The sequence below is a fragment of the Esox lucius genome, chromosome 17 (assembly GCF_011004845.1).
Source record: "Esox lucius isolate fEsoLuc1 chromosome 17, fEsoLuc1.pri, whole genome shotgun sequence".
In the NCBI taxonomy this organism is placed as follows: Eukaryota; Metazoa; Chordata; class Actinopteri; order Esociformes; family Esocidae; genus Esox; species Esox lucius.
The window spans coordinates 25835005-25862525 of NC_047585.1; the positions used below are offsets into that span (position 1 = coordinate 25835005).

Sequence of the window (27521 nt, forward strand, 5' to 3'; positions counted from 1 at the left end):
TCTTTTTCAAGGAAGGCCTTGCTTATTTCAGCAAGACAATGCCAAACCACATTCTGCACGTATTACAACAGCATAGTAAAAAGGTCTGGGAGCTAAACTGACCTGCATGCAGTTCAGACCTGTCACCCATTGAAAACATTTGGCGCATTATGAAACAAAAAATAAAACCAAGGGGATGCCGAACTGTTGAGCAGCTGAAATCCTAAATCAAGCAAGAATGGAAAAACATTTCACTTTCAAAACTACCGCAGTTGTTATAAACAATTTTGCATAATATTATTGTGCAAAATTATAAACAATTTTGCAGGTCCAAAAGCCACCATGTTCCCAGAACGACCCAAAAATGCAAAGACTAGAACAAAAAGATAAGTCAGCCATAAAGAGGGGCTATGTCTATGGTTCCAGCGCAATGAAAAGTTATAGATTCAGCCAATTTAGTACGTTTGAGTTAACAATTACCTACATAAGAACAATGTGCCTCAGTTTACACAGCTTAGATGTTGTGTTTAACTGCCATCAGGTGGTGAAAAGTGAGATTTCAAGTCAATGCCTAATGAAGGCTGACAATAACAAATAAACACAAATGATAAAGCATGGGTAAAAACTGGATGGAATAATTTTCTTTAACTTTTATTTTCTAATTCAGTTAGAAGAATACTTCATTAAACCCACATAGTATCCATCCACTAGTTTGTGCTTTTCTATAACATCCTGAGAATGAAGCTACTCATCAATACATAATGCACTAATGACAAACCAAAACAGATGAACCTTTGACTAGTATTGCAGGTATTGTAATTATAACATAAGTTCTGAACTTTGGCAGGGTCTCTCCAACTGCCATAATACTAAAGAACACAATTCAATACACATTTGGTACATACTCTAAACCAAGCATGATTAACCTTCCAACTGACAAATATATGAACACATGAGAGTACACCATTATAAATCCTATTGCAATAGCAATACATAGGCTACACATTAAACTGTAGGTAGTCACCTCCTGATATGTGCACATTAAGTAACTGCACACACTGTTTCAGTAGAATGCAGTAAATTCAAATGCATTATTCTTTACTTTCTCCAGGCATACCATGTCTGCATACTATTTATCAGGAGTTGATTATAGTTGCGGTACTAAAATGGGTGGTCCCTAACTTAAGTGAATTTCCATCTATAGTATCAATAGCAAACTGTTGACAAAATGCAAACATTTCAGATACAACATACAGGCCTATACGCAGTCACATCTAAAATGATTGGCACGCTTCATTATTGCCCAAATAGAGGTCAGTAGTATATTTACGATTTCAATTATTTTGTACCCATTGCAAGATTGTTGTTTAAAATGGGGAATAAACATTTGTCTCTAAATGCAAATGTTTATACCCCTGTTAAACACAAAGCCATGGAAGTAGAACGTTAATGCAGATTTAATTAAGGGTTGATTTTACTAGGATGTCTACAATTGTGACACCTATCTTTGAGAGAGGAAACATGTATTATTCGTATGTATTATTTGTTAACATTAAGATTTTTTATAAGCAATTATATTAGTATGAAATAATAATTGTCCTATTTCTGACCATAGAATATAGCTATTTAACTTTTTTCTATTTTATCCAGCCTTCTTTTCTCATCTATATTAAGGGTGCCAGTAATTTTGTGTGACTATAAATACACAGTATATCTAAGCAATACAAAAGGAAAAACATTACATTAGTTCTTAGTTATTAAGATGTCATCTATATTACCTGTTTAAAATATACTACAAGGCAAGCAGTAAGTCTACAACAATGGGTGTAAAAAACAAAGATATGTATGTTCCAAATGACCTTGAGAAAATGCTTTAAGAAAACTACAGGCAAATCATACACAGAGCAGAAGAACGCAATCATTCCTAAAACACTATATATAACTTATTTACAGAGAAAGACAGTTCCTTGTGGGTAATTTATGTGTGTGCTGTGAATAAATAGGGGGATTCTTGGGATTCAATCTTTCTGGGGGAAATTCAGGCCTGAATTGGGGGAGTGTTAATCAAACTTTATTACCTTCTTAAGTCAGGGGAAAACCCGCTGGTTCACAGTGGAAAACTCCCCCATGTAATTAATCATTGGATAAGGGCTATTGACAAGAGCAAGGTTTATAAGTAATCTAGTGTTTTGCAAACCAACATGTCATCCTACATCCTTGATTATTTTTCCAGCTTGCACCAAAACTGCACATGGAAACGTGGTTACTGATGTTCTGTTCTATGCAGATGCTCAACTACTATGTAGGCAATAAACACCAACACTAAATTACCTTGGAAATACAAGACAAGGCGCCCCAAAATCCTTTTTGTTTCTTGTCCACTGAACCATGATATAACCTCACAAAGATTTTGCAGCAATTCAGTCACCTGAAATCACTGAACAAATTTTAGAGTAGAGGGTGTTACAAAACTGTAGTTCTGAACACTAGATGTGACTGGCATGTGATTACTTAATATATTTCCTCTGTAAGAAGTAAAGGCTGGGTCCCAAAGATCTGTTAAATCTCTTCTAAATGATTTATGTACTGTAGTTCACGGTAGAAGAATGAGTGTGTTGTGTACAGTTGCATCTGCCGGTCTGGAAAACCTCCCTGGTATGTTACAGAGAACAGTCACTTAATAGGGGGCATTTCCAAACTTAACGGCACTGTGTATTTTGCCCAGTGGCAAACTCCCCTTAAATTTTGGACGCATAATACAAAATGCAGTGAAGTGCAAGTGTTTCAAAAACAATCTGCTTAAAAAGAGCTAATTAAAGCATTTTTTTCATTTTCTCCTATTCTGCCTGAAAAAAGATCAGATCTACGTTAAATTATTATCCATACGAAATGTGGGTAGCAGCTATAGAAACATACCCCTAATAACTAATGTAAAGGACTGTTTTAGTCGTGTGTTCACTTGGTCTGTTCAAGCAAAGCGTGAGCAGATGAGGCTACTTAGCTGCTATAGCAACATTAGCTTTTGCTTGGAAAGCTGGTGAAAAATAAAATCATAGACAGTGCTTTAGCAGTCACCCTAATTACTTCTCAAAAGATGCCCTTGTTAGCTACTGTCGGCGACATGCCTTGTATCACAATGATTTAACTGTCTTCCACCCTTTTAAAGACACCTGTTAATTTAATATAGCAGGACTAGAATGGCCTGGGTTAAGAGGCACATTTTTTGCTAACAATACAGAAAAAGTATCTATATTTCTGTTATTTGTTGCTGTTTATAGAAGCTTAATGACATGCAACATTTGCACATCAACTGTATGAGCAAGGGAATGTATGCTACAAAAAGTAAACTTCAAAAGCATGATGGCAGTATCTGAAATGGGTCAAGTTGCATATAGTTGAGTGTATCACAACACATGGTGTGTCTATATAGCAGAAAACACATTGAACAGTCAGTTAGTCAAAAACAACAGTACAGCCTGTTGGACCAAGATGTCCTTCAGTCTGGGAAAGATCTACACATGTTGTTGGTTAAAACCTTGTAGATGGCTCCCAGCAGTGATATTTTGATTGGGTGTCACATTTCTAGAACCACTCTCTCACATAACTGTGTTATTTTCATCACTGTTTTCAAATCGTTTAGGTCCCATTATGTTTGTCTGTATGCTAGTTCGCCACACTACAGAAAATGAGAAAAAACCTGAAGGAAATGTGTAAAAATATGTTTTCCCAGAAGTGGGATCTATATGCAAAATCAAGTTTTAATCAATGCAAATCTAGTGAGTTCAGCTGATCCTCCGTCTGAGCATAATGTTTGATGGGTTTGACGTGTTGCAAGGCATCACTGATTGACAATGACATTATTTTGCTATTGTTTTACAATGAGTTCCCCCAGGCTTTATGTTTAGGAAAGCCTGGCGTAGGTTACTTTGAACTTGATACACAATACAATTGTAAGCACCTATAACACAGCTCCATAAACAGTGATGGAAATGTGGGTTCATTAACTATATCATACTTTTATGAACTGTTTTCCATATTGTCAAGACACTGTAAACTACTTCCAATTCTACCACTAATTAAATACAAGTGGACAATTTCATGAGGACATGTAGATTCTTTTGCTTAAAAGCTATATTTTTCCATCTAGTAGGATTCATGATTACTCCCTAAACATGAATAATGTATCAATCTCTTAGTGTTTAAAAATCTCTACATGGTTTATGAAACAGAAATTGTATGCATATGGTTTTATGACTATCCTTCTAGATTTTGAATGAATTCTTCATACTCTCCATTCTAGGCTTGTGGTGATGAAATAAAAAGTAAAGGGACAACACATGATTGGATTGATATAGAACAAGGGTATTAAAATCTCGCCCTATGAGGTCTGGAGCCCGCTGGCTTTCTGTTCTAACTCATCATTAATTGCACCCACCTGGTGTCTAAGGTATAAACAGGTTCCTGATTAGAGGGTTACAATGAAAACATGGAGTGGAGCTGGCTTAGTGGGCCAGATTTGAATACCACTGAACAGAAAAATGTGTTTAAAGTGTTAAATTACATTAGCAGGCCACCCAGTATGGGTTTCTGGCATTTAATTCATTCATTCAGGCATTGGAGCTACAGAATCTGGGTTACTCATCTCTATAAGGTAAGGCTGAATAAAAACTAGTCAGAGGTGTGGAAGAAAGGTGTATTGTTTCCCAGGACTCACTCAGTGTCTATGTGTACAGCTTGTGTGATTTACTGGAAGTTCTCAGTGTCTTAGAGTTCAGTGTACACTGCTAGATGAAGCAGCAGAGGGCGCTGTTCAGCGTTTGTGGCATGATTTCCAGACCCTTTCTGTTTCTCTGTAGATCTTAACAGATGCGGTAAAGAGGGGATAGAAGTGTGCACATTCAAGGAGTATTAGTTATTGTAACAAGCCTACAATTGGTCTGATTTAGACATATGGGGCCGTTTTTTCTGCATTTCTTTTTGAAGATATCCTATTTAAAAGTTGAGAATTAGTAGTTGTGCTTCACTCTGTTCATGTAAGATGTTAACATTGGTAGTTTCTAGAAATAGGTGCGGTTGTTTTTAGCAGTGACCATGAAGACTAAAGGCGCATGCCCACAGGTTGCGTCGTCCAGTTGCCAAACAGTACATTTTCTGCAGTCGTCAATGTACCGTATCACCACAGAAAGAATCACTTAGCATGGAGAAAAGTTTTAGTTTCTGCCTATTTGAAGTTCTACCAGGATCTAAATGCAAAAAAAAAAATGACAGAAATCAGGGTGCCAGGTATGAATTCAATGCCCTATAAAACGCAATGAATGTTGATTTGGTTCTTCAAGTAAATGTATTGAGCTGCCAAAGTGTTCTTGCTGCTTTCACATACACAAACACATCACACGTTAGCACCTTCGGAGTGCAACCGAGTCCGGCAGATAAACTGCAGCAGTGCAGATTCACCCCCATTGAAATAAAGCCTTCCACTGGAACCCATCGAGTTTGATGCAACCTGTGCACATGCGGAGTAAGAGGGGGTTACCCGACACCTTTCCATTGGATTCTCAATGTTTCGCTGGAGTTCCACCAATCTCTTTGCCGCATCTATTGCATTTGTCACGGAGCTGCAGCCATTCCATCTCGAAAACGATGTTCTAGAATCTTCTTGGTGTCATTCTGCTGTCAATCATCCCGTAAGGTCTGTCTTCTAGCCTACAGACACTCTTCCTCTTTCACATACAGGATCTCATGGGCTGAACTAGGAACCTTAGACAGACAGAGAGGGATGGTAAAGAGAGTATGTGTGTGTCTGTGTGTGTTTCTATGTGCACATCAATAGCCTTGTACCTGGTTGACTCCTCCCACCACCAGAAGGCGGTCCCTGATGACGATTGAGGAGGCGGAGCATCTGGGCACTGCCATGGGAGCCAGAGTTTCCCACTTTCTCTTGTGAGGGTGGAAGGCTTCCACCGTGTCCAGCACTGAGGGCTGGTGACCTAGGGCCAACACACATCATCACACGCCGTCATGCAGCCATAAACAGTGATGGAAATCCCACACATACATTGAACAGCTCAAGTATTTTTACAGTGACAATTCTTTTTTGGGTCTCTGTGTTCCAGCACTTTAGATTTTTAATGTTACATTAATTATGGAGTTCAAAGTGCAGCCTGTCACTTTACTTGGAGAGCAATTTGACCTGACATTATGTACAATAAAGTTGTCATTTAGTAGTCAAGTTCAGCACTTGGTTTAATATGCTTTGTATGCAATAATTGCCTGTAGTCTGCAGCCCATAGACTTCAACAGACACAGGGTATCTTCCATTCTGATGGACAGTATCTGAGCACGGATGTTTCTGTACACTTCAGAATTCATCCTGCCGCTGCCATCAACAGTCGCTGAATCATTGAAGACAGTGAGCCAGTTCCAGAGGAAGACATACATGCCCAAAACATGACACTCCCTCCACCATTTAACAGCTGAGGTAGTATGTCGGTTCCACTTTAGTATGTCGGTTCCACACTTTAATCTTACCATCACCAGGGACATCTTGAGGCAATCTTTGTCTCATCTGTCCACAATAGCATCTGTGCAGAAGCCTAAGTGCTTTGTTTCTTCTTCTTAATGTACTAAACTATTGATTTTGGCATGCTTAATGTTTTCTCTTCTGTTCTATATATTTTAATTTATCTGCCTCATGACACACTAACCATTCAACACAAATTGTCTAAATACTTTAGGGATCCTAAATTGGGGAATATTTACAAGGCATGCAGTCATTTCTAAATGGTTCCTCCAGTATGGATGAAAACCTGCACTTTGACCCCATAGCCAATGTATAAAAGATAGCATATAGAGACGTTCTCCCCCTCCCTCACCAAGTCCTCCTGCCACCACCATCCTGCCCCTGAGGAAAGCTGAGGCAAAGTCAGCCCTCTTAGTCTTCATTGAAACTGTGTCCTCTGATTTCAACCACAACCCTGGAAAGAAGCAGAAGAGAATAATGCTTGAATATATGTGTGTGTGTGTGTGAGTGAGCCAAAAGTCCCTACAAAGTGTAAAACTTGACAAATCAGACTTCACAAGTTTTTTCTTTCTCCGGTCCCCACTAGGAAAAAGCATTTTCCGGTTTAACAGTTAGGTTTAGGACAATATGTACAATTGGGGATAGTGTTAAAAGTGAGTTTTGTCATTACAGGTTAGGTTTAGGGGTAGGTTAAGTTTAGGCATAACACTTTGATTATTGAGGTAAAGGTAACGGTTATGTTAAGGACAGGGTAAACAGATTTCTGTGTTTCTGGTTCCCACAAGGATAAAAAACAAATGTAAGTGTGTATTAGCCAAGCATAAACAATCTAATGTGACCATTGCATGAAATTCAAGCAAGTAAAAAAACAGTAGCCAGGTTATTAGGTACACCCAGGGCCAGTTGTAGGCATAAGGGCCTTAGGGACCGCTGGGGCCTCAGATCGCTAGGCTCAAAGATTAAAAAAAATTTGATATAGAAGTTAAACCTGTGTGTGTCGTCTAGTGCCGCAGCCAAATCTGGACCTACAAGTGGCACTTTCTAAGATGCCATTGTGCGCTCCGAGGCGCTGTCAGGCGTTCTGAGATGCTGGCGTCTGTTATTTGTCTGTTAGCTTCCATGATCCAAGTCAGCTGGGTGTATATTTTTGAAATTCTTGAACTGGTATGTCAGGCACCGACAATCATACCATGATCCCTGCTACTTAGGTCCGTTATTTTGCTCATTCTAACAACCCATTTATCCATATCAGAATGCCTCAATGCCTGTCTGCCTGCTTTATATACAAACCCACAGCCCCATGACTCATGGTAGGAGTCATTCATTCATATGACTCATGGTAGGAGTCATTCATTCATATGACTCATGGTAGGAGTCATTCATTCATACGAACAGAGTAATGTACCTAATAAATTGGTCACTGAGTGCATTTCCTAACTACGCAAACTACAATTTGGTGTGTCTTTGAATGCTGTTAGCGTTAAACAAGAATAAGCATAGTATTTGCCCCAAGAATAAAAAGCATGCACACAAATAAATCAGGTCACAACCCCAGATACTGGAAATTAGAAAATTGTAAATTTTCCTATAAAACCACCCAGTTGGAAAATTTTAATTGTTTCAAAGGAGAAAAACAAGCTGTTTTCTTGCAGTCAGACAGGGGACCACCAGCATTACAGTAAATTGGCATATTATTTACACTTCTACTGCTTGGCAAACACAAGTGCTACTAACGACAGTAAAACTACTTCAGCGAAACACCGATTAGGGAGAGTACATAGTAATCCCCATCTAGAATAGTTTTTCAATTGCTACATTAAAGCTTTTACGCTGTTGTGCCTCATCTGTCTGTTTCCACAATCAGCTCCACAGAGAGATAGAGGGAGAGAGGGACAGGGAATTGATACACATTGAGGAAAACTTTACCAGAGCAGATAAAAGCACTGCTTTAATAAAGTGTTGTGATGCCAGCCCAGACGTGAGCTTGAAAGGGAATATGGCAGAGCACAGCTGGTGACGGGCACACTGCTGGTGACAGGCACACTGCTGGTGACTGGGACACTGCTGGTGACTGGGACCTGCTGGTGACAGGCACACTGCTGGTGACGGGGACACTGCTGGTGACGGGGACACTGCTGGTGACGGGGACACTGCTGGTGACGGGGACACTGCTGGTGACAGGCACACTGCTGGTGACTGGGACACTGCTGGTGACTGGGACCTGCTGGTGACAGGCACACTGCTGGTGACGGGGACACTGCTGGTGACGGGGACACAGCTGGTGACGGGCACACTGCTGGTGACGGGGACCTGCTGGTGACAGGCACACTGCTGGTGACGGGGACACTGCTGGTGACAGGCACACTGCTGGTGACGGGGACACTGCTGGTGACAGGCACACTGCTGGTGACGGGGACACTGCTGGTGACAGGCACACTGCTGGTGACGGGGACACTGCTGGTGACAGGCACACTGCTGGTGACGGGGACACTGCTGGTGACGGGGACACTGCTGGTGACAGGCACACTGCTGGTGACAGGGACACTGCTGGTGACAGGCACACTGCTGGTGACGGGGACACTGCTGGTGACTGGGACACTGCTGGTGACAGGCACACTGCTGGTGACAGGGACACTGCTGGTGACGGGGACACTGCTGGTGACTGGGACACTGCTGGTGACGGGGACACTGCTGGTGACGGGGACACTGCTGGTGACGGGGACACTGCTGGTGACGGGGACACTGCTGGTGACAGGCACACTGCTGGTGACGGGGACACTGCTGGTGACAGGCACACTGCTGGTGACAGGGACACTGCTGGTGACGGGGACACTACTGGTGACGGGGACACTGCTGGTGACTGGGACACTGCTGGTGACGGGGACACTGCTGGTGACGGGGACACTGCTGGTGACGGGGACATTGCTGGTGACGGGGACACTGCTGGTGACGGGGACACTGCTGGCTTCTAACTGCCAGGGTCTTTGTTGTTGAAGTGACTGACAGGCACTCAGGATTCCTCCAAACATCATATCCAGCACTATAGAAGTTCCCTTCTCTTCAGAGTGGAGGGAACCCAGCACCAGGAGGACATGTCCGAAGGTTTAGTTCCTACAGATAGCTGAACTAAGGGTCTGGCTCCAATAAGGAGTGTAGTTAGTGTGCGTGGTAGACTGTGGTGATGTGTTTTCTACACTTCTGTAGTGAGGCTGTGTTAGTCAGTGGTCTCCACTGAAGATACAGTGCGGGCTGATCGTGACAAGCTGGAGTCAAAAGAAAAATGACAGAGAACACAATTGCAGACGCTATAGGGTGGGGTTTATTGCAGTGTGTCTGGTTTGCCCTATCGTTATGTCCCTACAGCATTTTAGTTCCTCCCCATACGGAAGTGTAATACATGGCAATATTGTATGTATGTAACTTTTATGTCTCAAATGAGCATAAATGTTGTAAAAATATATTTGGTTTGCTCAACACATACAGCTCTGGAAACAATTAAGAGACAACTGCACCTTTTTCATTTCCAAAAAAGTTGAAAAGGAAGGTTTTGAGTGAGGAGCAGAAGTGTTAAAATTAAGAGACCACTGCAAATTGAACGTTTCTGTTCCTCATTCAAAACTTTCCTTTTCAACTTTTTTGGAAATGAAAGAAAAAGGTGCAGTGGTCTCTTCATTTTTCTCCGGAGCTGTATGTACATACAGTGATGGAGAACATTATTTGATCCCCTGCTGATTGTGTACGTTTGCCCACTGACGAAGACATTATCAGTCTATAATTTTATTGGTAGGTTTATTTGAACAGTGAAAGACAGAAAAACAACAAAAAAATATAGAACAATGGATGTCATAAATGTTATAAATTTTAAAACTTTACTTAGTACTTGGTGGTACTAAGGCAGATTTTCTATGGGATTAAGGTCTGGAGACTGGCTAGTCCACTCCAGGACATTAATTTGCTTCTTTTTGAGCCACTCCTTTGTTGGCTTGGATGTGTGTTTTGGATCATTGTCATGCTGGAATATCCATCCACGACCCATTTTCAATGCCCTGGTTGAGGGAAGGAGGTTCTCACCCAAGATTTGATGGTACATGGCCCCGTCTATCATCCCTTTGATGCGGTGAGGTTGTCCTGTCCCCTTAGCAGAAAAACACCCCCAAAGCATAATGTTTCCACCTCCATGTTTGATGGTGGGGATGGTATTGTTGAGGTCATAGGCAGCATTCCTCCTCCTCCAAACACGGCGAGTTGAGTTGATGCCAAAGAGCTCGATTTTGGTCTCACCTGACCACAACACTTTCACCCAGTTCTCCTCTGAATCCTTCAGATGTTCATTGGCAAACTTCAGATGGGCCTGTACATTTGCTTTCTTGAGCTGGGGGACCTTGCAGGCGCTGCAGGATTTCAGTCCTTCACGTTGTAGTGTGTTATCAATTGTGTTCTTGGTGACTATGGTCCCAGCTGTCTTGAGATTATTGACAAGATCCTCCCGTGTAGTTCTGGGCTGATTCCTCACCGTTCTCATGATCATTGCAACTCCACGAGGTGAGATCTTGCATGGAGCCCCAGACAGAGGGAGATTGACAGTTCTTTTGTGTTTCTTCCATTTGCGAATAATCGCACCAACTGTTGTCACCTTCTCACCAAGCTGCTTGGCGATGGTCTTGTACCCCATTCCAGCCTTGTGTAGGTCTACAATCTTGTCCCTGACATCCTTGGACTGCTCTTTGGTCTTGGCAATGAGTTTGGAATCTGATTGATTGATTGCTTCTGTGGACAGGTGTCTTTTATACAGGTGACAAGTTGAGATTAGGAGCACTCCCTTTAAGAGTGTGCTCCTAATCTCAGCTCTTTACCTGTATAAAAGACACCTGGGAGCCAGAAGTCTTTCTGGTTGAGAGGGGATCAAATACTTTCACTCATTAAAATGCAAATCAATGTATACAATTTTTGACATGGGTTTTTCTGTATTTTTTTGTTTGTTATTCTGTCTCTCACTTCAAATTAACCAACACTGTTCAGATTACAGATCATTTCTTTGTCAGTGGGAAAACATACAAAATACTTTTTTCCCTCACTGTATATGTCAAAATATACAAGAATTGGCCATTTTTATATATGTCAGATTGAAATATGTATTTAACATATGATCATGTATTTTAAAATATGTTAAGTCTTTCAATGTATATGGCCATATATTACGTAGATATTTTGTAAGGGTCCTGCCCTAGTGTTTCTTGTCAGTCATTGTTTTCATGTGACGTTTGTGTGTCATGGTCTTGGATGTTCCCTGATTTACTTGGATTGAACTAACTTCATTTAAACCCATCTGGGCCTGTATCCTGTTGTGTGTTGGGTAGGAGGTCTCATTCCTCTGGAGTAAAGGAGACAGACAGACAGACTCACTCACTGTCGTTATTAGTATTCAGGCTCCCACTGCTCCTTCTCAATTGGCTTTGATTTGGAAAAATATAAAAATCCAAATGTGTGACAAAATCCCAGATGGTCTGAAATTACTTATTGATTTTTTACCTGGCTTATGGCACACACTTTTCTCACCCGGGTCTCTTCCCAATTCTACCATTTGTTATTGAGATATGTATATTCTGTGTGAAAGAACATAAGTACCGAAGTATGACATCTGTGTGTTTAGCATATAGACAATAGGGTTCAGCATATATTGGTAGAGAATTACTTTTAGTTGGTTCCAATTATAACCGACAGACATCCAAATAAATAGCAGACAGTATGCTATCAGTATGTTAATTCACAAACACAAAGCATTGCATTTATGTACTTAAGCATGTTTTGGATCCATATTCAGCTTGAATTTCCTGACTTTTTACAGTTACTTTTACAATAGAATATAGAAGAGAAAGTAATTGTATTGTATCACTAACCTGTAATTGGTGTGCAGGTGTGTTTTTTGTTGTTGTGGGTCTTACCCTGGTTAGTATCAAAGATGTTGACGTTGTTGGTGAATTTGGAGCTCTGGTGGCCCCCTCCCTTCCTCAGCCCCCCCAGCAGACACAGTCTCCCTAAACTGTCCCAGAAGACGCCCCCATATGAACGTTTGCACGGTATGTTGGGAAGTGTAGTCCAGGAACGTGTCTCAGAGTCATACAGTTCAAACACCTTCAACGTGCGCTTGCACTGACGGCCACCTAAAGGGAAGCGACATACTCAGTACACACATTACACCTGCACAGCCTCACTGAGAAACGGGAGCTGATTCACTGAGAAAAACAGGAGCTGAATCACTGAGAAACGGGAGCGGGCCACACATCCAATTCATGACCTGCCAAGGCCACAGACAAACACAGTGAAACAGAGATGTGAGGAGCTTAACACTGAAAACGTCTCCCAGGACGAGGGTTAGACACTGGACACTACAAATCCCAGTACCATCATTACTTAGGCTTTTAAATGGACTTTGGATGGATGGGGTACGTGCTCAAACTGAAATGGTTTTTATTATATTTTTGTCTGTTAATCAAGTTTATGCTCTTTACAGTTTGTATGCTGCACTGAAATTCCGTTTTTATTCAGTGACATTTTGGCTCCCCTGTAAACTGGCAAGAACAAAGCCCCTTTCCGTACCGGCCACGTAGACTTTATTGCCCAGTAGATGGGCGGTAGCGTCGTAACGCGGTGTGGGCATTGGAGGGAGTAGTGCCCAGACGTCCTTCCTCAGGTCGTACTGCTGCAGTATACCACGGGACAGCAGGTCCGCTCCCATGCCCCCCACGGCCAAAGCACGTCCATCTGGGGTGTGGGGGACGGGGGGACGGGGAGGGGAGTGAGAGGGTGAGAACAGGAGGTCAGGAACCTGTGCTATGACATTCCTCTACCCACACTGCACAGACTGCTCATGCAGTATATATCCAGCATGTCCCGGCTGACTGACTACGTGTGGTGAATGATCCACCAACCTTTGACAGTTATGGCCACCCCCATCAGTGCCTCTCTGAGGGAGCTCCTCTTCCTCCACTTCCCCTCTTCTGTGTTGTACATCTCCACCACCTTCAGGGGGCGCTGGTCCTCCGCCACACCGCCCACCACCAGGATCTGCTTGCCCAACACCGCCACGGCTGCACCCACGCGAGGGCTTGGCATTGGGGGCAAGCTCAGCCACCGGTCCTCCTGAGAACAAGGTTGTGTAACGGCATGATAGTTTAGACCTCTGTTTCGAGTTTAATCGTGTGTGTGTGTGTGTGTGTGTGTGTATGTGTGAGCTCCAACCTACCTCTGGAGAGTAGAGTTCTAAGGCTGGAGAGGGCCTCCCTGCGGCATCACAGCCCCCCAGCATGTACATCAGCCCCCCCACCTCCACCAGGGAGTGGTACACACGCCCGCTGGGAAGCCGCGCCAGGCTCTGCCAGTGGAACTCTTGGGCAGAGGGCACAGACATGTCTGTCTCAACCCAGGAAGGGAGAGGTGGTTCTAGGGAATCTGAGACGGACAGGAACAGCACGTCTGGGTGTAATGCAGGGCGGAGAAAGACTGGAGAAAGCCGTGTAATCAAGTGGAGCAAGGTCAGGAAAACCCAGCTGGAGGCTCTAGCACTGGGTTGACCAACGGCACGGAATGGTCCCTGGAAAAGTGAGAGAGAAGGGGGATTGGTATGGAGCAGCAACAACATCATGTAATCCAATGCAAGGACATACAAGACACTCGTCCATCATTTTTCTCTGCCTTCTAATACATTTCAAAGAGGCTGCTAATCATCACAACATAAAGCTGTTGAATTGATTAGATGTTTAGTTGTGACCCACAGCTGTGTGTGTGTGTACACAATCAGGAGGGAGTTGGTTTTACAAGCAGAAACAGTCATCCATTAGTAACTAGGCAACCAGTCTATTCTTTCCCTCATCTCTCTTCCTCCTTCCATTCATTACACACTCCTTCCCAAATTAGACCTTCTCCATCATCTCGTAGTCTCTCCTCCTCCTCTCTCTCCTCCTCCCACTCCCCCTCCTCTTTCCTCCTCCCTCTGCTCCTGTATTTTTTTGTCCTTACCATTTGGAACAGGGTAAACAACACTGAATAAATTTGAATCATAGATAATTTGTTTGAATAAAAAACATTATTACTATCTTTATTTACAAAGTAAAAACAGTGGAACTTGCCAATATTAAACTTGTGGTTGAGGTTTAGCAAAATAACAATATGCTCAGGGGAAAGGTGGTAGTACTTCCTAGAACTAACAGATGTAGTTATGTCCGGAAATATTTGGACACTGACACAATGTTCATAATTTTGTCTCTGTACGCCACCACAATGAATTTGAAATTACATTTATGTTGCCTATGCAATAACTGCTTGAAGTCTGGAAAGCATGGACATCACCAAACATTGGGTTTCCTCCTTTGTGATGCTTTGACAGGCCTTTACTGCAGCTGTCTTCAGTTGCTGTTTGTTCGTGGGTTTTTCTGCCTTAAGTTTTGTCTTCAGCAAAGTGAAATGCATGCTTGATCGGGTTGCGATCAGGTGATTGACTCGGCCATTGCAGAATATTCCACTTCTTTGACTCCTGGTTTGTTGATCTCAGTTTCATCTGTCCAAAGAATGCTGTTCCAGAACTGGGCTGGCTTTTTTAGATGTTTTTGGGCAAAGTCTAATCTGGCCTTTCTATTCTTGAGGCTTATGAATGGTTTGCAACTTGTGGTGAACCCTATGTGAAGTCTTCTATTTATGGTAGACTAGGATAATGATATTTCTACTTCCTGGAGAGTGTTTTTCTTTTATACCTGATGGATATTTTTCTTTAGCAGCCTAAGAATGTCCTGTTTCACTTGCTTTGAGAGCTCCTTTGATCACATGTTGTGGGTTCACAGCAACAGCTTCCAAATGTGAATGTCACACCTGGAATCAACTCCAGACCTTTTACCTGCTTAATTGATGAAGAAATAATGAGGAAATTGACCAGACCAGTCCATGAAACTGCTTTTGAGTCAATTGTCCAATTACTTTTGGTCCCCGCACCCCCACCCACCCTAATTCCAGCAGGATTTGGATTCCCATTCAGGGACCAGACATGCCTGACACTGCTTAGCCAGCCAGCAGTGGGATGCAGGGTGCGGACAGTTCTGCATTGTTGATGCGTGAGTAAGAAATGTTTCCCCTTCTCTGTGTTTTTGTCTGTCCTAGTCAAATAATATAAAATTTGGACCCAAATCTATTGAACGGTATGGCTGAGCCCCTAACCTCCCTCTTACTTATCACCCTGTTATTCCCAAGTTATCCTACCACACATGTGATAATGACATAATGTTGCAAAGACGGGTCAACAATGCATTTTTTGACAGGCACCCCCATGACTGAAAAACAGTGTCTAGACAGTGTTTGACAGCCGTTCTGTATTCTGACCAGAAGGGGGTGCCATGGGACTCTCTTCTTAGGCAAATGCAGTTTACTATCTATAGATTTGTTGCTACGAGTGTGCAAAATGCTAGTGTTTTTTCATTTTTCATGCTGACAAAAATGATTTATTGTTATGCAGCAACAGTGAATAAGGCATTTGAAGAACTGCCGTCTGCCTTTACCATTGTTCAGACCCAGCTCTGTCAACTGCATTTGCTTTAAATGCAGAAAAGAAAAGTGATGGTTTTCACCAAATCAAAGTGGAATCCTCAGACGCTTCCCTGTATTGTCAATACACAAGACAAGCTAACCGAAACAGTAGCAATTTTCAAGTACAAATGTTTCTCTATAGATGAGTGTTTCACCTTTCAGCCGTGAATCAAAGGTATTTTTTTGAAGCATTTGTTTCTGCTGTCATTCCTTAAATGGATTAAGCTGACATCCTGTACATAGGGAAAGATGTGAAATCCCAGACTGACCACCTGCTGAGGTAAGTAGAGTATGGGAGAAATATGATGCTTGAGCTCCGGGCTGGTCTGTTGTGTTAAATGTCCCACTGCATTATCCCCATTATCCCGTGTAGTGGACAGTGTGGACTGTCTCTATATAAAAGAGTGGGCTGGCCCTCCTTAATACTTCAGAGATTAAATCATTTGTTTACGCATAAGGCCATTTTAAGACATCTATTTTAGTTGTGTACCTACATTGTTGAGCAGACTATTTTGCCTGGTCTAAGGCTTTTACAGAGCTAAGGAAAAAGGTTTTCACTTCTCTGCCCCTTCGGCTTGAAAACAAGCTTCAGAAGGGTCCTGGAATGACAGGAGCTTGTCTTGTTTAATGCGTTTCAGGCTTAGGTAAACACACTGCTGGAAAATAACATGAGGGATGTCAATGTCCCCTGGATGAAGCACACTTTCCCAAACCATCGTCGCTGCTCATGTCTGTTTAAATTTTAGTTCTTAGTGTTATATGAAATTATATTTGAAACGTCATATGCTGCTATTTCTGTCCAGGTCTCTCCAATAAAAAACATTGATAATCTCAATGAGACCAACCAGGTTAAATAAAGGTAAAAAAAAATCTAGAAAAACGATAGCTGGCTTGGTTTTCCTTTAAACATCTGGACACTGTATCAGATTTTCCTCTCACTTGGCTGACAGATCTTAATCTTTGAGAAACACATTACTGAATACAGTAGTGCTAAAGAACAGGAAGTTGTACAAGATACTTCACAGAACTTCATGTGTTGACCTTTCTGGTGCCCGGAGCTGCTGATACATCACCCAAGTGGGTGTCACACAGAATGGAAGAGATGTCCGGCAGCTATAGGTCTCAGGCTGCTTCCCCTATTTACTCTGTACAAGATCACCAGCAAACTACATAACCATCATCCACCATCCTCTGACAAGCTCTTCCCGTTCATGCCAAGACGAGACCCTCTTCTTCTTCTTGGACTCAGTTGCCTGACCTGTCATGAAATATTATCAGTTTGTCTTTTGGTCTTGAAGGGCTTTTGAGATTCTAGGATGTTCAGTGATTAATGTTGTTATTTATACAGATCTGTGGGAGCCCATTAACACCCGGCTACATCACACTGGGAATGTGGGTGAATAATCTATACTATGGACATCCACATTACTCAAAAATAATTGGCTTACTTCTCTAAAAACATTTCCAGTAAACCAATGTGTTGGTTTGGCACATCCAAACATAAAGTTTAACTACAAAGTAACACAGTAGCAGGAGTGCCTGAGGTATTCCAAAGATAATATAAAAATCCACAGGTGCTCTTGGGAGGAAACAGTTGACAAAAAAATCTAAGGAAAAGAATACAACCACAAAAGGGTAGTTGGTGGTATAAAAGATCCAAAAGAAGATACTCCAGTGTAAAATTAAAAAGTATTTATTGTAAGGCCTACTGACTTCATTGTACTCACAGAACGGACCCTGAAAAACAGTGTATTCTTGTTTCCAGATCACGTGTATAGACAGGAGAAACGGTCACCTACGGGAGCTTGTCTTGCCCCAAACTAGGCCTTCACTGACGTGTTTTTGGGACTATGGGAGGAGCGCTACATATACGCCACCATCAAAAGTCTACCATTGTGACAGTACAGCGAGAAGCAGTCCGTACCAAAGAGATGAGCAAACACACTTGGGACATTATCTGCAGAGACAACGCACCATGTGAAGTTTTTCCAGAGCCTCCTGGTGTCAGCTTCAGGCACATCCCCACCCACATTAAAGGATAGACTGGTGAGGAGCTACCTTCCAGCTCCTAAATGAGTAACTTGGCTGAAGCCACCCAAGGGCAGGTTCTGCTGTGGCAATTGTAACTACTGTGTCAGACATTGTTCACAACAATACTTACCAAATTAGTTTTGGTAAGTTTTATAAACTGCAATTCTGCACATGTAGTGTATCGATTAGAGTGCACCTGCTGTTGATTCTATACAGGCTAGGCATCACTAAGAGGAGACTAAGGAATAGAGTAGCAGAACACAGGTGTGACATTCATACAGGCCATCTGAACTATCCTATGGCTAAACATTATTTGGAAGCAAAACATGGCAGTGAAAGTACTCTGCAGGTTTCTGGCATTGAGGTAATCGTGTTAGATTCCAGGGGTGGTGATAAATTAAAACGCCTGAAGCAGCGTGAGAAATATTGGATATATACTCTTAAAGGTACCACTTATCCAGGTCTAAATGAGGACATTGAATTCTCTGCTTTTCTATGGCTTTGTACTCTTTTTCTGAACCGTGTTAAATGTGATTTTATATGGATGGAGATGTTCTAGTTTTGTACTAATATAAAATAAATACTGTAGGGTATTTCTGTAGCGCTGGTCCCTAGTGGTTCAGAGGGACAGTGCCAACCAGTCATTCTGACACATGTTCATTGGTTATTTAAGTCTCACTTCCACTATGTTCCAAACACTCTGAAGAACACAGTGGCTGAAATGCGTTAGTGTTTACCATGTTTCTAGCCCCTACAATAAAGCCTTTTTCATTTCACAAAAATCCTACAAGAGTGCCATTATTTGGATCTTACCACTAACGACCCTTTTGTGGTTATAATATTTCCTTCGCTTTTTTGCATAAAGTTTAGGTAGTTTGCCACTCTCACTACCGCATTACATTCATTGAGCACAATTCTCTCAATTCCCCTGGTGCTCCCATTACTTAGTGTTTATGTCGTAATCAGCCCGTCTCTCCCTATGTGGACCTGCTCTCCCTCTCGAATGAAAGACAGGATGCCTCCTAAAGGAGAATAAACAGAAAGACCCTCTTAAAAATAATTTTCCTTCTCTCCTAAACTTGTGAGTGCCCCGGCGTGTTACCATGGAAACAGAGACACATTTTGAAGATGCGAGACCGGGGTACAGATTCTCACCCTGCCGGCATGACGCTTGGTTTGGTTTTAATAATGGATTAAAGAAGAAATGGCATAACAGCAAATAAAATGAGCGGTGTTTTTCTGAACCCTGACCCGGGAAGGCAGCCTGTTAGCGTGGCAGGACTGCTTTCTCCTGACGTGTCGTTGCGGAGCGAATCAATTGCAATCTGTAACGGATTTGCACCAGCTCATGTGTTTTTTTTTTTAATTAACTGCTTGAACAGCTTGAGATCAACAGTAGGCCCACCAGCACCCCTCGGAAGTCATTCACAATCAGCAGGCGTCTCCTTCCAAACTTTTAATTAGTTAGTCTCCCTCCTCCCCTTTATATGCCCGACTTGGCCCCTAACTTTAGGTGATGTAATTCTCCAGCAAGGCTATTAGCCCGTGTTTCAGATGCAGGGATACTGGGGTTGATCATGGTGGTGCCATACTCCCAGCACTCCCCCTATTATCTCCCTCCTCTCTCCTCCCTCCTTCTCCCTCTCCCACTCCCATCTATCTCCAGCCGCGCCTCTCTTTCACACCCTCTCTTGTTTTCGTTCTTTCCACGCGGGGTGAAAACTGCCCGTCGAGGGATTGTTTATCGATGTACGTTTAATAAGCTTACAATATTCAAAAAGTGCTTTACCGTCAGAGCCTCTGGGCTGCTCCCCAGGCCCCATAACCAGGACAGTGGGGGGGGGGAGGTGTGTATGTGTTTAAGAGTCAAGGGAAGGTACATTAATCTTGCTCTAACAGCAGTGTTCACGCTGGGGTGGGTTTAAATAAACTAACACCCAGGAGAGTCACCAGGACTGGGGAGAGGAGCGCCATTAAACTGCTGCTCTAACGTTGTCATCAAATTCAATGCAATTAAACCCCACGAGACCAACTCCCAGACAAAGACGGCATCCAGATCAAATGAAACCTACTCCTGACTGCACTTCTGTTTTACCAACCGAAGGGCTCGCTATGCATACACTGCAGTACAGCCTATGGCTCATGCTCTTATTCCCTACACAGTAGCAGTACAGTAGCCCACACTGCAGGAAGGTACTCCCACAGTGTCATACCAACCTGCCAACTAACCCTAACTGCTTATTATGGTGGAAAACGTTCCCTTCTCCGTAATCCCCACGGCCCAAACATGGAAATGAGAAAATACAGCGCTAACTTTTCATCATTAGAACAGTTGAATCAAGGCATTTCAATGCACCCTTTTGTCTCTCCCAGAGTTTTGCATTAATTATCTCCTACAATGCCCTCTTGCACGCCTTGTTCTTATAGTTGTTTTCTATGAACAATTGCAATAACCAAAGTAATATCCTGTGGGGGTAGGATGGCCAAGAGACCAGAGTTGGCAGAACAATGAGCTTGGGTATAGAAGTAGGGTTTAAGTATAGCCTGAAGCCAGGGAGAATTCTCCTTTCCTTAGTAGCAAGAACAAACAGATCCTCTTCATGTCATGTGGTAGGAGCAGCCAGCCAGGAAGAATACAACCCAAGAGTGTGCAAAGCTTGAGACACTCAGTCCCAAGATAGTGTAGAAAGATCTGATGGTTCTCAGTGTCAAAGGCGACGGAAAGCTCTAGGATGATGAGAAGAGAAAAGTGGTCTTGGTGGAGTAACCAGTTGACTAACTGGTCAGGGTGATCATTCTGAGATAACAGAAGACTTGAGTCAGAACTCTCAAGTGTTTTGGAAAGCATAGACAGAAGGGACACGGGTCTGTTTTTTACACGCCAGAATTTCCCAGCTGGGAAAATTATAGGATGGACGAGTGGTAGGGGACTGAGAACAAATATTGCCACAGCACATGACCATCTGGGTAGTGGCTGAGACGGCAGAGTTGGAGGAGAGACAAAGTAAAGATCAGAGAAGGGGGTTTCATTGAGATTAGTCAACAAGCATTCAGTATAAGATGCATAGCCTGCCTTGTGAAGGACACTGGGGAATTGTCAAAGTCAAAAGTGGAAAGAAAGAAAGGCAGAAATAAGGTATAAGTCGGAAAGTTGAAATAGTGAGATATGGTAAGGAAATGTGTTTTACAAGGTGTCAAAATAATTGAGAAAGTCTCCAAGGGAATCTGGTGAACAATGGTTAAGCCTGAATGACACTGACTGCATGGAATTCAATAGAGGACAAAGACATGCTCTACACATCAGAAAAGCTATCACACCTAACAATCAAGGCAATTCATAGTGAACTAATAATTGGTATTGTACCTGGCAGCCACACGATTGGTCAGTCTCTCCAGAACGGGACAATATTACTTGTGCTGATTTTGTGTAATAGGATGGGATATTCAATTTTTTGAATCGTTCAGTCAAAAGAACACATTTCAATAGATTTTGTTCAATGGAGTCAGTAACACCCAGAATGAAAAATAATCATGACTCTTAAGTGATTCAGAAGTAATGAAACATTTAAACTGCACATTACTAGTAATAAACAATCACAGCATCAGATGAAGATGCTACTTTCCTCCTCTAATAACCAGTCAACATTATTTTGTAGAAGAGGCTCAGCAGGCTACAGCCACCACTTCTAAATACTGCTTGTTTAATTAGGTAACAATATCAGGAGTGAGACAGGCAAGCCAACATTATTTAAAAAAACACTACACAAAACCTAGGTTAATCAAAATATTGTCATTTGGTCTTCTTAGGGATTTCCCTAACATCTTTGAGCTTTGCCCAAGCAAGGCATTTCATTGTTTTTAAGTGTTGCAGTGGCATGATTTGTTTTACAGCAGGTTCCCACACATATTTAACTATTTCGTAGCATGGACATCCCAAAGCTTCCTGTTTTTTGAGCTGCGTGTGAATGTACCCAGACTGTCACACACAAACACACTGACTAACGGCGACAGCTGTTGACTCACAGCTACATCTTTTCATGTGTGGCAGCAACTGACACACAAACAGACAATCAACAGAATACGAAATGCATCTCTTGGAGCTACAGAACTCAGTCTAGTCAAAGTCTTGGCTGTCACCAACTTTAGTCCCGGAGATCCACAGGGCATGCAGGCTTTTGTTACAGCCCAGCACTATCACAAAGCAATTAAGATAACTATGGTACTGTGGTGAATGTGTTGTAACAGTGCTGGACTACCGGCCAGGTTGGAGACCAGCTGATGAACAGTACAGCTGAGACTAGGCCACTGAGTAATTACCCACATGCCCCATTGACCTGAACACCCTTGGGTATCGGCCTACAATGGGATGGAACTGACAGGCCAAGGCAATGCTGCAAAATGATTGTTAGCTAGAGATGGGCAATCAGGACACAAATATATATTGAGATAAATTCCCTGAATTGGTACGACAATGATAAACAGAATGACACGTTAATACAGACCAACATTTCTGTGCATTTATTATCGTGTAAAGTACTACTACTAGAACCTTCCTGGTAACAATCGCCCAGATTATCAATTAAGACAGCTGTCAATTAAAGATTACAAATGACAGAGCTGGGACAATGGACACTGACAATGACGACCAATTATCCGTCCTATTTGAATAACATCAGCAGGCCAGAGATAAGCAATCAGTATGGTCAGTGTTAATAATTCCCAGTTTATTGTCCCAGCTTTATAACGCCAGCTCTCTCTACTACACTGACACTGCTCTGTCTCTTAAATCTTTTACCAGTATTTTCTAATGAACAATCAGAAGCCCAATTTCTAACTTTATATAGATAATTCTGGGCTTCAGGACGCAGGACTAGAAGGGCTAAAGCTGTTGCTGATTATTGGCAGAGTTGAGCGGTTGGCCATGTGAGTCTCTTATCTCTCTCTATTAAAAGGCTAATGTCTGTCTCCTTCTCCTGGCTTCGCTTGAGTGTGTTCGAGTGTTGTCTGGGTGTGAAAAAATGTGCTTGTTTAGTCAACAGCCGCTTTAGAAGTGAACCAATCGTTTCCATAGCAACCCAGCGACATGCATACAGGCAGCAGGAGCGGATTGAGGTGGCGTGACTGAGAGGTGATGATGTCACTATGACAGCTGTGAACATGAAAAAACCGAGAGCCAACTACTAAAGGTTGGTCTGTTTTAGATTATATGTGACACTTAAAAAATACAACAGGACTCTACACATCTGGCTAAACAATAATGGCAATTCCATGCAAACCAAATGACACAGAGACTAATTTTTTTTAATGTAAATTTACACCAAACAATGGCCATACAACTGTATACATCAGGGGTGTCAAATGGGTGTCTGCAGGTTTTTGGTGTTTCCTATAAATTGGTTCCCAGTTCAGATCTAAACAACCAGGTAAGGTTAGAAACTAACCAATTAGTGACCTAATTAATCAATAAAGTACAAGATGTGAGCGAAAACCTGCAGAAACTCGTCCCTCCACAGAACCGGTTTGACACCTGTGTTATTCACGAATACTACTTCAAACAATTTCCAAAAAACACACACAAGTTCTAGGTTATTGAGGATGTGGTTAGGGTTAAGGTTAGCTTAAGGTTAGAAATAGCATTAGGGTTAGGGCTAAGGGATAGGAAAGAGTTTCTGAGTTTCTGGCCATCACAGAGATGTGTGTTTAAACTGCTTTTTTAATTATTTATTGTATCTTCAGGGATCATCATCATGTATCACTCCTGTGAAAACTACATGAAAGCCTAAAAGCTATTTTTAAATGAGATTGTATTACTTTATTCTCCTCAGACGGTATTGTTAAAGAATATGCAATAAAAAAATAAATGATAAACATTATGAAGTTATAAAGACACAGAAACTAGAACAGATACTGTCAGTGGATACTTGACAAATATAAAAGGTTTCCTGTGTCTAAATAGAAACTAAATATTAAACTACGCAAAACAGAACAGAAAGTAGAAAGTAATTACTTTACTGGTGATCAACTGTTCTATTATTATTATCATTATGAACTCTTTATGTACTTCCAGCTAAATTTAATATCAGATAAGATTATCATTTTTAGGAGACAGTTTTTCTTCTACTGGTTTAGGAATATTAATTTCATGTAGTAAATGTGAAATGTAAATGTCTGACATATATATGTATACAAATATATATATTTACAAATCTGGCCCTCATATGAATAGAGGAATAGCCTTACTGTACAGCAGTCCACCATGCAGTACTTCCTTTGCTGTACCATCACAATATGTAATACACACAAGAAAGTAACTTCTTTAAATATTTTATTTTATTTGGTTTGTATTACACAGTTGTTCTCCTTCAGTACAAGTGTACATTACACACATTCCAATTGGTTGTGGCTAATGTTAGCTAGGCTGGGTTTATGGTTAGGGATTAGGTTTACATCACATATTAGCAAAGTAGTCACACTGTACATTTCGAAGAACATTTTAAATATATTTTGGGAACAGAATAACAAGAGGCTAGGCAGTATTTCTAAAACTAACAGAAGGAAATTCATTTAAGAAAAATCCCCAGTGAATGTAGACATGTACTATGCCTACAGCTCTTGGAGAAATAGATCTTGGTTGAAATTTGACACCAAATGTGACATGTTTCCAATAACCTTGCCTTTTGCGGTCATGGATGTCTTGAAATGGACAGACACTATACATTTCCATGTAGTCAAAGATGAATACACTGTGTATATGCAAGTAATGAAGCACTGAACAGAGCTCACTGGGGATTATACTGTACGTATGAATGAATATGATGCACGCACGATAGCACATGCTTTAGGCATTCTGTTATTTAGGGCAATGGACTGTATTCAATTTAGACATACTGCAGGCCTACCTCACTGTGAATTACCCCCTGGGAACACACCAGTATACACAGTTGGACACACACACTGCTTGCTGTGTAGGAGACCCATTAGAATGACTTCATCCAATGTGTCAGCCTGGAGAAGGCATGAGTGTAAAAAGAGAGGACAAAGAGCAGGAGTCCAGAGAATTAGTCAAAAATAAAGAAGGAAAGTAAGGTGAGAGGAACTACTGAGGAGGAGTGGGATAAAGGAAGGAGAAGTTGAAATGAGAGTGAGATGATTGACAGAATAATATAGAAGAGGTACTGATGGTAGAGACTAGACAGAGTTATCCCTAAGGTGATTTATACTTAATTTCCTCAGAGAAGTGTGTGTGTGTGTGTGTGTGTGTGTGTGTGTGTGTGTGTGTGTGTGTGTGTGTGTGTGTGTGTGTGTGTGAGTGTGTGTATGTGTTTGAGTGTACAGGTTACCTGTGGGGACCAAAAGCCACCCCAATGATAGTAAAACAAAGACAATGTGACTTTGTGGGGTCATTTTGCAGGTCCTCAGAAGGGAAAATACTATTTCAGATTTCGGGATTATGTTTAGGATTGTGTTTAAGGTTAGAGGAAATATATTTTAGATTTTTCTGTACAAAATAAGATATAGAGAAACAAAACTGGGTATTTGTATATTATTTTCTACTACATTCTGGACTTAAAATGTGTGAACATTTTGCCATTACTACAGGGAAACTGACCTAGCCAGAGATCACTTTAATTGACAAAGTTATGAAAAGTACAACTATCAAACATACTACTTAAACATATTTTAGAATTTAGAAAGCTATATAATTAAATGTCTATATAAGTTAGCCTAAAAGGATGGATATATGATAAACAAATATAGACTACCATCATAAAACAATGAAAAATAGATAGAAACGAAGATAAAGCAGATGAGCTGGGGTTTTTTTCAAATACAAAATGATGGCACTCCTAAATATATCTTTGTGATTATAAAGACAATAGTCATGGGAAAAACATTTTGATGAGATAGATTTGAACTAGGTCTATACAATAATGTATAATTTTAATATGCCTTATACGTTTTGCAAATGTTGCTGAGTAACACATAAGGACATGGCAATATCACCTACTTTACTGAAATAAGTGCTCAAAATTCCCTTTCAATATCCCTTTCAATAAATGTTTGCGTTTTCTAAGTAAAAAAAACCCTAATATTTAAATTTACATTTCCACAATTTTCCACTAATTATATTTCCTTATAATTATATTTTCCTAGGGACAGAAATTGCACCGCATAGTAGGAATGACTCTTTCCACTTGCTTAGACAATGAAAACACATTTCCCAAGCCAAAAAGCACCTTTAAATATAACTGAAAAACACGGAGTGGAAGAGGGTATAGCTCCATTCACAATACACTGACCCATTGACTTTTAGAGGATGTATGACTGAAAGAAATCAATTGGTGCTACAAGGATGGCGAGAAGAGAGGATTTCAGTTGGTATTAAGCTCAGAGTGGTCCGTATCTCCCAGCCTTGCTACAGTAGGACTGGAGGTGATTCAGCATACCAAATAATGTAAACGACCTTGCAGACATGGGTCATTATTCATTATCTACAGTGCCCTTCTCATCACTATAAGCACCATCATCATCATTGGACCCACTACAACATCCTCAACATTACAAACATCCACATGAAAATCTCAACAGCCTTTTTTTATATACCATAATGGGAAAATATATAATAATTGAATACCTACCACAATTGATTAATAGGCTTACAGGCTCCTACACTGTACTATTGAGGTCCACCTATACTATAGGCTACTCACCTACTTGACCTCGTCCCCCTTCTAGTTGCTCATAAGCGGAAGTGTCTGTTGATAGAGATTGATAAACAAATACTAGTATTGGAGGCCTTGGATGATAAAATCGAACGAAAATGTATCCAGTGAGAAAAATGGCTGAGATATGTAAAAAATAATTATAGGGATGCTGATAACTTACTGTTATCGTTTAGGACGGTTCTGTAACTGAGCGGTCCTGTGAAGCTCAGGAACTGAAGCCTACGTACAGTACAGTAGGCTAGCCTACAACATCATTACGGCTCAGGTAGCATACCGAAGCATCGTAGCCTAGCCTACAGTAACCATCAACGCTATACCCCTTTTCGCCATTTACCCCTTTTTGTTGTAATGACACAGCGACCAACAGAAAAATGATTTCATACTGAAATAACGTTTTAATACAGTTAATAAGTTATACTAAGGAAAAAAACACAACAATTTAGTCTGTAGAACCCGCTTCTGAGTTTTCAGAACACGGGTGCGCGCACACTCACATGGAAGTTGAACACAAAACTGAGGGGGCGCGCGCAACAATCGGTCTGTTACATTAACATCGACAATATTTAAACGAACCATTCTCACTTACTTTCCGATCCTAATGCGGTCGAGTTCTTTGTGTCGGTGTCTCCCTCCTGGCCAGGGTGAATTGGGAAGAGGCATTCAGTCAGTGCAATAAGCCACTCGAGAAATAGACA

The 27521-nt window shown here is 41.5% G+C and overlaps 1 protein-coding gene across 4 annotated transcripts; it reads right to left on the minus strand.

The window, feature by feature from the left end:
• klhdc8a (kelch domain containing 8A) lies at window positions 1-27521 on the minus strand. Of its 4 annotated transcripts, XM_020055197.2 has the most exons (10): window positions 27413-27521; window positions 26812-26856; window positions 25000-25105; window positions 13743-14090; window positions 13429-13639; window positions 13097-13261; window positions 12442-12660; window positions 6852-6953; window positions 5818-5966; window positions 1-5736 (listed from the first exon to the last, which is right to left on the minus strand). In XM_020055197.2, exons 4-10 carry the CDS (start codon window positions 13905-13907, stop codon window positions 5683-5685), a joined length of 1065 nt encoding a protein of 354 aa, XP_019910756.1. In that variant the 5' UTR covers window positions 13908-14090; window positions 25000-25105; window positions 26812-26856; window positions 27413-27521; the 3' UTR covers window positions 1-5682. The 4 variants fall into 4 exon arrangements, with proteins under 4 accessions (XP_019910756.1, XP_019910755.1, XP_010894439.1 ...); XM_020055196.2 differs by lacking the exon at window positions 25000-25105; XM_010896137.3 differs by lacking the exons at window positions 25000-25105; window positions 27413-27521 and adding an exon at window positions 26987-27241.